The sequence below is a fragment of the Epinephelus lanceolatus genome, chromosome 13 (genome assembly GCF_041903045.1).
Source record: "Epinephelus lanceolatus isolate andai-2023 chromosome 13, ASM4190304v1, whole genome shotgun sequence".
Classification (NCBI taxonomy): domain Eukaryota; kingdom Metazoa; phylum Chordata; class Actinopteri; order Perciformes; family Serranidae; genus Epinephelus; species Epinephelus lanceolatus.
In genome coordinates this window covers 25,926,575-25,939,895 of record NC_135746.1, presented here as the reverse complement: position 1 = coordinate 25,939,895, position 13,321 = coordinate 25,926,575, and the positions used below count along the sequence as shown (strand labels likewise).

Sequence of the window (13,321 nt, the reverse complement as noted above, 5' to 3'; positions counted from 1 at the left end):
CAGCTCTGCACTCGGCTATGTTCATCTTTTAGAGAATGATATCAATATTTTCCTCATTACTGATGTGTTATTTCATCCACCTTCAACCAATTAGTGCATGTGTGTAACGAGCAGAGTGTATGCACATTGTGATCTTACTGTCTGAATAATATGCCCTTTGAATAGCAGGAAAATGCTGCGCCATTCCCACTTCCTTCAACAGTCAGCACGGATGACTGAAGAGAAACTAACCTCCCTTTAACTGTGTTGGGAAACATTTCATACCGACCAAACAGAAACACAGGGAGAGTGAGGAACAACAGAACCAGGCATGAGGGCAGCTCAAACAGACAGAACAAAAGGTACCTGCGGCGGGACGATCCAGATTGCACGGTGGTTTGGGTAGACAGGCCGATAAGACAAAGCTGTGTTGAGAGGTAAAGAAAACTATCTGCGGCACACATCTGGGGGCCACACTGGAGCCTGGGCGATATAGCCCAGCAGGTTAAGGATCCGTGCATCTCTGCAGAGGTCCATGCAGAGATACTAGAGATACAGGAGGTCTGGAGATTACATAAGTGGGAAGCTATGGTCTCCCTACGCTGGCGACAGGGGCACAAAGGCACAATGATGCGAGATCTGATGGGCATGAGGATTAGAAGCTGGATCTGAAAGGCGCCAGGCCTGTATCAGCAGCAAGACTAGTCTCTGAATACACGCACGGTGACATGCAGGCAAATACACTCATATACGTAGGGATAAAACAATGCACTGACTCACAATCGTGCACATGTAAGCGTAAGCATTGTCCTCAGTGTGACTTTAGCTGGCTGGCCCTGCTGAATGGCGTCATATGGGCACACTTAGAGAGAGAAGAGAACAGGCTAGAAGGATAAGAAAGACGAGAGGAAATCTTTTGTTCTGGGGCTTTAGCTAACTAAAGTTTGGTAAAAGAAGCAGGCCTTTGGCCCATAAGTGTAAACAGTTACTGAGTGGCTGGTGGTGAGTTGTGGAGGGGTAGGGGGTGTCTGAAGAAAAACATTGCCAGACTGGGCTGAGGTTTCGTCTGTGGGAACCTCTTAAAATCAGAGTGATAGAGTTACACAGCCTGGCTGAGGTTTTCAAACAAAAACACACAACAAAATGACCACAAGGCGAGACTATTCCTGTCACCCAGTCACATGGGCGCTGAAGCTCAAAGTGGAGCCAGTGTTTTGGAGATTATCGTCCAATATCATAAACTGAGAGGGGGAGAAGATGATTGGCATTCATTCCTCCTGAGGGTTCTTTTTTTGCAAGAGAAGGAGCTGGAATAGATAAAGGTCGCAGTAGTGATGTCACATACTTGTCAGATCTCGTCCGAGCTGTCTCAGGTCTCTGTTGAGGTCATCAAACTTGACCTGTGCTGCCAGGAAGACGTCCTGAGGTTCAGGAAGTGGGAAGATGCTCTTGTCTGTGCCGGCGTTCTGTTGGGATACATTCAAAACACAGCAATTAAATCAGGAACTGATGACTGAATTGGTTCTTTGGGCAATTTTAGTTTCGACACTACTGTGTCAAAGTCAAACAGACAAGACAATACACGAACACATAGTCAACATAGAAAAGGTGTACAATTGTCAGTGGATAATTTATTAAACAGGATTTCAAATCTTTTTGATGGAGGATCCCAAAATAGGCTTTAAAATGCATTTTGTGTTGCATTTATTGGTTTTAAAAGCACAATCAACCATTTTCCCTCCATGAATTTGATAAATACACAATATGGTCAAATGCATCAGCTTCATGGAGTAAAACACACAAAGCAATAACAATGTCAGCTAGAAAAGCACAGTCGAGTGCAGATCTCCGCTCGGTGCCAGCAATCTGACTTCGGTCACTGGAGCTGATTGCAGCCACTCTACACAGCGCACGCTGCGCCCAGTGGAATTGTCCCTTCCAGCTCCCTTACTGTCAAGATGGTGGCAAAGATATCAAAAACGTTCTTTATTTGACTCTCGTATTGTGCCTAACTTTAGTTGATTATAACAAAGGATTTGAAATTAATCTGCAGATGCTCCAGTTCAAAATGACACCAACCTTTTCTACGAATTTCAGTTTAACAGCCATGACAAAGGTCGAAATATGACCTGCAATAGACGAAGGGCTTGATGATTTCCAGAAATGCCTTTTGCTCTATGCTTTTGCTACATGACTTTGTTGAGGTTCCAACCAGCTGGTTGAGAGGGGTGAGGAGTCAGCAGTCAGTGACGAACAAAACAGGTTTTTTAATCATCACAACCACAAGAAGTCCTTGAGCAAAGTCATAAATATGCACAGAAAGTATTAGGTTGATTGGTCAAGTAATATACCAGATTAGCTGAGGACAGACAGATACACACACTCACACTCACACACGCAGACATACTAAGCCCAGCCAGGGACTTTTAAGTCAATTTGACATGGTGGCCTTGTGTAATTACATCTTCTGGGTCCATCAGGTGATGCTATAAAGACTTTTTCCCATAGACTTTCATTGTGAAAGAGACATCTGTGAATCAGTGGATGATTTTTGAGCATTACACCCCAATGAAATGACTTGTTTCACTTACAGGATATGATTCATGTGGTCCAATAACATTTTGAATGTATAGAACAGCTGCACTATTAAATCATACTATGGTAAATTAATGGATGGACTTGCACTTGTATAGCGCCTTTCTAGTCTTCCAACCACTCAAAGCGCTTTTACACTACATGTCACACTCACCCATTCACACACACACATTCATACACTGGTGGCTGAGGCTACCATACAAGGTGCCACCTCAGTTAGACATTCACACACACTCACACACTGATGACACAGCCATTGGGAGCAAATTGTCCAAGGATACTAAGACGTGTGGAATTAAGGAGCCGAGATCAAACTGCCAATCTTCTGATTAGTGGCCGACATGCTCTACCTCCTGAGCCACAGCCACCACCTTCCCCATTAGAGTTAGCAGGCTCTAGTGTGCCTGCTATTTAGGCTCAATGTTGGGCAAACAGACAAGATCTGGATAATTTTACACACAGAAGTCGGCCTAATATTTTTTGGCCTAATGTGCCAATGAGCAATTTTGATAGGAATGAACGAAGCTTAGCCTTAGACACTGCATCCAGTTCTCTTTATACGTCCGTGACACACACGACCAAACACATTCTCCTCAAGGTTTAAGCCTGATGGAGATAATAAGAGAGCAACTAATACCTTATCCACATTGTGCAGGTAGTACGACACCACGTAGTCCACCAGGCTGATACGATTGTCCTGAGAAGAAAAGCAGGAGACGCATCAAAACTGGTTCAGTACACAAGTGAAAACCTTTGTGTGCAGGCTAAAAGCCCACTGTCATATCGCAGTGCCTTCATTTTTAAAATGTATTTTCTCTATAAAGATTGCATGCAAGGTGTAGATGAGAACACTGAGAGTGACAAAACAAATCTAGTTTCTATGTGTTGAGAAAAATGTTGGACTCATTTAGTTCACTTTACTTGTATTCCCATGGGATCATAGCAATGAGCTTTATAAGCTGCAGAATGTGTTTTATGGACTTCTCCACACAGACTGTGGCCTACCAGGCTACATAATGTCACCCTGTGATTGGTGGAGGCGGTTAGGTCTGAGCTGAAAAAGGATCTGCCACCTCCTCTGCAGGTTGAACATAAATCAAAGATGTGGCAGTAAAATACTCTTTTTTTAATGGAGATATAAATGCAACATTTTCTAGCATTAGGTATCAGGTCTATGGAAATTAAACTACATATCATTTAATGCAGATGCATCAATAACTACAAGAATTTACATAGCATTTCTGATTGTGTTGCTATTACTGTGGAAAGCATGATAACTATAGGATAAGTTATTTGCTCACTTATGATAGAAAATGTAATATTTTCCTACAAAAACTAGTTTTTAATGTTCTTAACGTCACAACCCCCGAGTTCATAGGAACCACTACAGTCTTCCATCAGGTATCATGGTCTTACTCTGCTCTTCACATCCTTCAGTTTGGGTAGAATCTCCAAGCTGAAGCCGTCGGCCTGACCTCTGGTCTTGTTGCCTCCGTTCATGTGGTTCCCCAGAGCCAACACCAGTCCCATTACATCTCTCACACCATCGCTCTCCAGCAGAGCCTCAAAACAGGAAACACACAAAGGATTGTCTACATACAGCTGACACCTCAGATCCTCCACATTCCACATCTCCAAGCACATGCAAATACACTTTATAACACATATCACATGAGAATTACAAAGAAGGAAGAGGAAGGAAAAGTAGGAAAAGGTACATAGTGATTGTAAATCTTAACATTTAAAAACTTTTAATGAACATTCACAGGTTGATCCAACTGTGATCAGACAGAACAAGAAGACACATTAAATCCTGTTGTATTTGCACCTAAAATACCCTGACACCTTTTTACTGAACCACAGGGAGTCAGACATGCATCCTCTAGGTGCTGCTTAAGGAGAAATGATCAGTGAAATGCATGTACAGTGTATACAGCAGACAACTTGTGGGGATATTGGAGATAATTAAAGACATAGATATAGACATATGTCAACAGTGCATTGATCTATTATGTTAACAAAGGTGACATGTAGCAGGATGCTGTCAGGTGATTTTGTTCCTACCTTACACACAGATGAAACTGTATTGAGCTTGCGTTGGATGGACGCGATTCCATCGGTGAAGGTCGCCTGGAAGATGATGCAGTGAGCTCTGCCTGCAAAGTCTGGGATCTGAGACAGCTCATACAGGAACCTGGAGCAAACACACATCAACAGTAATAGGACACACACACAGAAGAGCATACACACAATCGGTCTCTAAACTGTTGCAGATGAGATACTGACTGTTCGGGTTTGTCCAGCAGTTTGACGTCCTCTTCCTCTGACGTCTCGTAGTGTTTCTTGATTCTCTCCAGTTCCTCTGGCTGCGCTCTCTGACACATTGACAATGAAATATATTATAAGAAATTCATAAACATACAGTTGAACTTGTGCAGTAAAGAGTGCTGTCACACCTACATTTTCATACAGGGCTTCAATGGTCTCCAAGTCCACCACAGAGTGATCCACTGCCAGGACAGCTGGTGGTGGGAAAGCAAAAAAGCAAACATGTCAAATTTTATTTGGAGATAAAACAGTAATAGGACACATACAAAATATCCAGGAAATAAAAGAAAAATCAAAAGTGAAGAGGCAAAGAGAGAGCTGCAGATCTCCAGAGGAACATGGACCCAACCCTCTAACTGAGAAACAGTGTCCGCACTTTTGGCAGTTTGGGATTAGCAGTGCAGATCGGCTGTGTGTGACTGTCTTACTGGCATTGTGGTGAGTGTTTTAGCCTTTAATCCTATTTTATATGATGCCAGGGTTTCAGTTAAACATGTTCAGGGAGCTGTGGTTACCTGAATGTCTACACAGGAGTGCATTCGATGGCAGACTCATTCTCCCAAGATGCACCACAGGAAGTCATTCCTGCAGGTTGCCATCAACCTGTGCAACTCCTCCCTCAGAGTGTCAGCTGCTTAGAGATAGTAAAGTGGCATTTGGGCCTATTGCATTTATAAGTCATGATTTATAATAATTATAATAATCTATTAGGTGCTATAGTTTAACTGTGGCAATGTTCTGTGCAATTATTCAACTGTGCAATATTTTTCACCTCGAGTGTATATATTAGGCCAATTCAGTACACAATGCACATAACTGCACACACGTCTTGTGTTTACTCTAATTCTGTTGTTGATTTATTCTACTGATGTGTATGTTGCAGTTACATTTTCACACTTACAGCCTCAGCACAGTGACAATATAAATTTTATTTTAATATTTAGATTTTTATAGTGTTAAACACGGTAGCATAATGCACATTTTATTTTTATTTTAATGTACATTTCATTTCTACATTATGTTTTTTTTGTTGCTTTATATTTACACACTTAATTTCATACTTTTATTTGTAATTCTCCATTCTTTACATCGGAGCGACTGTAATGAATTATAATTTCCCTGCAGGGATCAATAAATTATTACAGATGAAGGCTGCAGCCGCTGCAACATACAGCTGGTTCTGTGATTTACTGTAATCCTTTAATTTTGTGTGATCGATATGACGATGTTGGTTTGATTACACATGCTTTGAGGTTTTAATAGTGATTCTAATGGGAGTCTAAAAGCTGTTTCAGAGGCTTTCCCACCATGACAAGAATAAGTATCTGGAGGGAAACACTGAATAAAGTTGGGGGGAAACTGGTGCATGTAAATGAAAAATTTAATATTGCTCCATAGCTATCAGTAGCTCCAGCAGCGATTATACTGAAATACTTCTGTTTTAGTAATATGTTCCTGTGTTCAAACACCTTATTTAGGAAAAAATTGTAATCAGTAAAATACTTAAATGACAGAGGAAATACACTTCGACCCACGCTGCTTCGTACCAACACAACTGTATGAATAAAGCCCTCCATGACTCACCTTGTTGTATGTCCTTCATCTCCAGGTGAAGGCTGGATATGAGGATGCCTACGGCCTGAGAGCGCTTCCCGTCCAGCAGCTTAATGATCTGACACACACACACACACACACACACACACACACACACACACACACACACACAGTTTACCATGACAACCTCACCACTACAAACCATTAGTGAGTCATTAGTGGAGGGTTTACTGTGGCAAGATGGAGCTAAACAAACCACAGCCCTGTTATGCTTCACCCGCATTTGTAACCTCGGGTTTGAACAAATGACATCTTTTTTTTTCTTTTTCTATAATGGTAATAATAGTTCTTGTTGTCTCTCAGATATTTCAACATTTTTTTGTCTTTTTATGTTGTACTTTGCCTCTGAGGCACTAAAAAACATAACCCTGTAACACTGGTGCCCTTTCTGCCTGCAAATGCATCATCAGAATTTGGGAGGAAATGTGTGCACAGACACACAAACAGTGGAAAAATATACTTCCAGTGTAAAGAGAGTAAATAAATCACAGGTGTAAGTGGAATATAAACCCCTTAATCAAAGGAAGACATGAGCTCAAACATGGGGGATTCTTTACTGTTTCCACTGTAAATATCTTTTAACTGTGTTTCAATCTACGTTATAATGCTCTGTTTTCTACAGTAACACTCATGTATAGACTCAATGGCATCAACCCCCTCTAGTGGACATGTTGCAAATATTTAATTTTATGTTACCTTCCTGGTCTTGGCTTTCTTCACGTAAGCCTCTGACAGCGGCTTCCTCTTGGTGTGTGTGATGGTTTTGGCGAACAGATCCTCAAACTCGCTGGTGTTAATTATATCTGGTTCCTCTAAAATGTTCCACAGTGTGTTGTTCCTGAGGGAGAGAGAACATAATCAGTCTCTGTTTTGATCTGTTACACTTTTATAAAATCTACTGAAAGAGTGGAAACAAAAAAGAGTGGATCAGAGTTGAAAGATGAATCGGTTTGTTTGCTGATATTAGGCCAATAAAGAAGAGCTTAACAAAGCTGTTAGTTTGACTCTATATATAAAAATAACACTAAGGAGTTGTTTCAGTGATGAGTGAGTTGATATTTTTGGTAGATTCTACATGATTATAAAAGACTATGTGTGTTTGAGTTCAACGAAGAGATTTAGTGTAGGGCTGCAACTAATGGTAATTTTAATTATCAATAAATTTGCTGATAATAATTGATTCTTTTAGACTTGATAATTTGTTTAATATACAAAGTGCGAAAAAAAAAATGGAAAAATGGCCATCACTGTTTCGTAGAGCCCAAGGCATTGTTATGATAGTTTTGTGTTTTTCATTACAGTATACTGTATTTTTATTTTGTTTTTAATTCTTGTTTTCAAATCAGGCTGGTTTTAGTTAGTTTTCTTTGCTCATTTAAGTTTAGTTTTTATTCTTTAAAAATATTTAGTTTAGTTTATATTAGTTTCAGAGTAATTTTTGAAATTATGATATACTGTAGGGGTTAGTTGTCAAGGGCAAGATTTTCAGAAGTTCAGAATAGATAATATATAAAAAAAAAAACCTTTGCCCTTTTCAAAAACATTTTATGACAGACATGTAGACATTAAAATCTCAATATACATATTTAACAATGCCCCCTGATGCTTTTTGTGTTGAAAGATTTAACCAAAGTGACAAGGACCAAAGCTAAAGAGATTCCCTGTATATTCTTTATTTTATATAGCTAGTTTAGTTATAGTTAGTTTTGTAAGTACACTGTCATTTCAGTCGGTTTTCTTTTTTTTAAAGTCCAGTTTTTATTTTTATATCAGTTAACTGTTTTTGTTGTTTTTTCACATAGAGTTTTAGTTTTTAGTTTTAGTTAACAAAAATAACCTTGGCCAGAGGTGACATGTTCGACATTTTGTTTTGTCTGACCAGCAGTCAAAACCCCAAAGATATTCAGTTTATTACAATATGAAACGATAAAAAAACAATTAATCGTCACAACAGAAGAGCAGAAACTATAGAATTTTGGGCATTTGTGCTTGAAAAATGACGAAAACAATGAATCAGTATGAATCATTGAAGTAGTTGCAGATAAATACAGTGATGATTGTCTAAATACTTATTGAGATACATTTTCATCCTCTTCATGATGTTCTTATTGGATGTGAACCTACTTGTTTTCCTGGATCTGGATTCTGGTCCAGTAAAGAGGCTTCATGGGTCGGGAAGGCTCCACGATTGGTTTCCTATGAGGTGTTTCAATAAAGAAACCCCCAACTGGAGGAGGAGGTGGTGGGGGAGCCAAGCCTGGTGTAAATGGAGGAGGAGGTGGTGGCGGCGGTGGAGGTGGTGGTCGAGGGCCATTTGATGGCTGCATGTGGTTTATGGACGAAGACAAACATGGTGGGGGTGGAGGAGGAGGTGGAGGAGGAGGCAGGTTGTCTGTTTTGGTTGTCTGAGAGGGAGCAGGAGCTTGCTCTGATGGAGGCAGTGTGGCTCCAGGTGGAGAAAGAGTTTGGGATGGGTGGCCATGTGATGAGGAGGAAGTATCGTCTCTCTGTTTGGCCAGGCTCTGGCTGATAGAGGCCAGGTCCAGCTTTTTGGGGGTCACCTTCTGCTGCTGAGGGCTGGTGCAGACTCTTCCCGTACCTTCTCCATCCTCAGGAGTCTTGACAAATGTCTCCCGGTCTGTCTGGATGCAGACTGTACGGAAAGATTTTTGTAGAAAGTCGTCTGCAGTTGATACAGCGACATCTTTGAGTTCCCCATGAGGGCGGTTTCCAACCTGGGAGAGTTCGGCCTGCAGCTCGGCCAGAGTGAACTCTAGATGGGCGACTTTTTCCTCATTCTTCACCCTCAGTCTGGACAGCTCCTGACCAAAGTCCTCCTGGAAATAATATTAAAGAAATACTATCAATTGCATGAACAGCAAATAGCTAGAGTTTGCCTCTTTATTAGGAAATGGGTGCACACAACATACTGATACAGTCAATTAAAAATTCACTCATAACGTCCTGTATAGGCCCAGTTGAATACTGCCATAAAAATGTGTGGTTATCATCAAATCCCACGGCACACCTGGATCAGCATCATTTGATAAGCAGTGCTCCATACTGACCTGTAACTTCTCCAGCTCCTCTTTACATTCTCTCTTCAGCTGCAGCAGAGCGGCCTGGTGCTCTGAGACGAAATAGAGCAGAAGACCATTTAACAACAGCTTTGTGTTCCTTCACCTACCACAAACAGATGTTCATTATTACAGCTGTGGTGCCCGAGAGCGCTCTCTGCACCACGATGGGTACGTTGGTGTGGATGGCTAGACGAACAAATTGAGAGACACTTGAGAGCTGTGACTGATTCTGCATGACAAATCAAATTCTTGTTTTACCACTGCAGGAGGCTGAGGGGTGTCTGAGGGTGTGCTGACAATACAACCCCTGACCACACGATGGCAGTAGAGCCTCACGTGTAAGAGCAGCGTGCAGACTGGCACTCAGCTCTCTGGCATCTTGGACAAACTGTTTAAGCAAACATTTATCTGCTAATGGATGATTGCACCTATTGAAGGGTCAGTCATAAAGTGTATTTACTGTCCCGACTGTATTCACAGGAAGTGTATTTGTGGGTGTGTACGCATGGAGCACACAGTTTATCCCTGCTCAAACAATCCTTAATAAACCTTCTGTCTGTCTTCTACAGGTGGACACTTTCTCATATTAGGTGGGATCATTTTAACTTTGAGAACTCATCCAAAGGAAGCAGAATCATTTTCAAAAGGCAATCATGCCTTTTATAAGCTGTGAGTGATGTTTGCGGTGTTGTCTACCAGCTGTGACTTAAAATAGTGTTTGACCTTCTTTTGTCCTTTAAAGCAGACAATAGTTTTGTGACTGACAACTTATTTATCTTTACCAGCACCACATAGTCTGACGCAAGTCAAAATAAAAGCACCAACACATTCTCATTCCAACCTTTTGCTGCTTGGTCATGGACTATCCACGTCTACATATGACGTGCAAGGTACCCTAGGTGCGTCTGTTGTTGATGTTCTGGGACATGTGTCAACTTCAGCCTGTTAAATGCATTGGGTCTTTTTAAAATACACTTCCGGTCTTTCAAAATAAACATACAACATAAACACTACGAATTGACATTTTTTACCTTCAACAACAAACACACATGGTTACATTTAGCCAACACGCATGTGGTTAGGTTTGGGCAACAAAAGCACGTGGTTAGGTTTAGAAAAATATAACAGGCTTGGACTTCACATCTGTACATGAAGTGAACACTGGCCTCCCAGGCGAAAGTCTGAGACTGTTGGAACAATCCACCACCCCTTCTACCTGCCCTGCATGGTCTTTTCCCCCCTTAACTTACATTGTTGTCCAGCTGCAAATCCCCCTGACACCGTCAGGCACTATTACACACTGATGGTGCCCATCCAGAGAGATTTCTGAGGAGACTGGTCTGTAGTGTTAGGCCTTTGGAGAGGCTCGCGCTTGTGATAGAATGAGATATAAACGTTACAGGGCGTTGTCCTTGATAGAGCTGTAATGTTAGCTAGCTCAGTGATGTTTGGTGAGTTAGCAGTAAATGCACGCCTCCTCTGTGCAGTGACTCGGTTGGCGGGTTTAGTACAGTAAAGAGAAATAGTTCCTACTGCTCACAACAAGGTCTGTGGATTATCTTGAGTAACCGGATCATGATCTCTGGTGAGAGACATTGCTGTTGAGTTTTCCAAATGTATTTCTTTGGCGCTTTGAGCACCACAAGCTGAGTGCCATCTAGTTTCATTATATTGGAGAGAAGGCAAACACCTTTACAGCCAATATCCCCAACACTTAGCAACACACACCAACAAAATCTAGACTGATAAATGGCACTACAGGTAAGAGGGAAAATATGTGTTTTTGATTTTGGGATGAAATGTCCCTTTATGATTGTCAAAAACTACACAGCTTTGTGCAACAGATGACTTCAGAGGTCTGCAGAAAGCATAAGTCTATGTTTGTGAAACTGGCCCATGAAACCTATTTGGCTTCTATGTGACCTTCTTGCATATGCAACAAATACTCACTAGAAACTAACTGTTAATCTTTATCTAAAGTCAGTATGTGTGGGATTTTCATGTGATAATTGTATTTTTCAAGTTATTCTGGTGGTACACACTGAGTGGCCACTTAAAGTACAATGGTACAGTCTACTGCAATCCAACACAACAGCTCAGCCATAAATATACTTTTATTTCAGATTTTGACACTGTTATAGAGGAGTTAATTCAGTTATGTGTTTTAGCATTGAGGTCTCTGTGATGGTGTTGTACTGGACCGGAATTTTAAGTTGTACAACTAGTGGCAAAAAGTGCCACTGGGATTTTAAAAAATGAAATAAAATATTAATGGTTTGCCTAAAGGCATCAGAGTGTGTGCCACATGCACCCAGTGCACAGTCCAGTAAATCCCTTCACTTACTGAAGGTGTTGGAGTCTAACAGACTGGTTCACTGTGGACACACACAGGGTGGAGTTGTGTTTACCAAAGCAGTAAACCTTGATATTAAATCCATCACATGATATCACAGAGCAAACACTCCTACTCCTTCTACTGAAAACTCAGAACACAGTGTTTAACATGGGCCTAATCAATCACTGTCCATTTTTATTGTTATCGTACAAAGTGACAATATATTTATTTTATTGATTTATTTTAGTCGAATTGTTCTCTAATTTCCACTGTTTTTTTAACCTTGATGATTCTCTCTAACAGCTCAAAACACATACTTAAAGGGAGAGTTCACCCAAATCAAAACTATATGTTTTTCCTCTTACCTGCAGTGCTATATATCAGTCTAGATTGCTTTGGTGCAAGTTGCAGAGTGTTGGAGGTATCAGCAACTCTACATGAGCACCATGAGCTGAGTGCCATCTAATTCCATTTTATGTGAGAGAAGGCAGACATCTCTACAGCTGATATCTTTAAGATTTAAGAAAAGACGCATGGTGACAGCATATCTTAAATTGATTCAAAGTTCACTGGGTTTAACACGATTCAGAACACTGAACTTCTACAAGAAAGTCCTGTGTTTGTTTGATCGGTCCACCAGCCCAGCCTGCCTCCTAAAACAGACTTCTGCTCTTGTACTTCTTTACTCCCATCAGTGCTTTGGTCATGTGATTGCAGCCCTCCTGATTACATGAGCTATACACAAATTACTGGCTCATGATTACATGGGTTTTATACAAATTCTGGTGCATTATCATAAGTATATGTACCAACAGTACATGAGAACAGCCTGGAGAAAAACTATGTGTATTTGATTTTGGGGATGTCAAATTACACTCTTATTGATATTTCTGCTACTTAATACTTTAGGACTGTTCCTAATATTTGCGAGATTTGGAAATGATGACATATCAGCTACCATCAATGACACATTACATCTGTTTGGGGTCTCACAGACTGCTGTTAAACATATTAAATGCATTCATGTACAGTAATGACTATAGCACTTCTCCACCCAAATCCCAAATCCCCAGATTAACCATGTAAATACGTTCTAAATTTGTATTTGTCCATCATCCCTACAATCTTAGATCCGGTCATTGTCTTTCCTTTAAGGACAGTGGCTGGTAAAGGAGTCTGCTTTATTACAGTCTTGGCAGGTGTGACTCAGCCTGGACTCCCTCATCTCTCGAATCAGTTTTAAATAAAAGTTAACAGAAGTCTCTAATGCAATCTGTTCTTGCTACAAGGTGTAACAAGTCTGGCACGCCTCAATTCCTTTTTGTTTCAATGTATTGTTCATTATCTGTGTACACTTAACTTCTTTTGATGCATGAACAGTAGCTCTGTA

The 13,321-nt window shown here is 40.8% G+C and overlaps 1 protein-coding gene across 2 annotated transcripts in view; it reads right to left on the bottom strand.

The window, feature by feature from the left end:
* The window catches only part of fmn1 (formin 1), a 37,645-nt gene that overhangs the window by 7,047 nt on the left and 17,277 nt on the right, over window positions 1-13,321 (bottom strand). For both annotated transcript variants that reach the window (XM_033648036.2, XM_033648035.2), the window contains 10 exons: window positions 9,585-9,646; window positions 8,641-9,353; window positions 7,213-7,354; window positions 6,487-6,574; window positions 5,035-5,096; window positions 4,861-4,949; window positions 4,639-4,768; window positions 3,991-4,137; window positions 3,212-3,271; window positions 1,325-1,445 (listed from right to left, as the gene is read on the bottom strand). In XM_033648036.2, coding sequence (XP_033503927.2) covers window positions 1,325-1,445; window positions 3,212-3,271; window positions 3,991-4,137; window positions 4,639-4,768; window positions 4,861-4,949; window positions 5,035-5,096; window positions 6,487-6,574; window positions 7,213-7,354; window positions 8,641-9,353; window positions 9,585-9,646 — 1,614 coding nt within the window. The remainder of the gene's footprint in view (window positions 1-1,324; window positions 1,446-3,211; window positions 3,272-3,990; window positions 4,138-4,638; window positions 4,769-4,860; window positions 4,950-5,034; window positions 5,097-6,486; window positions 6,575-7,212; window positions 7,355-8,640; window positions 9,354-9,584; window positions 9,647-13,321) is intronic.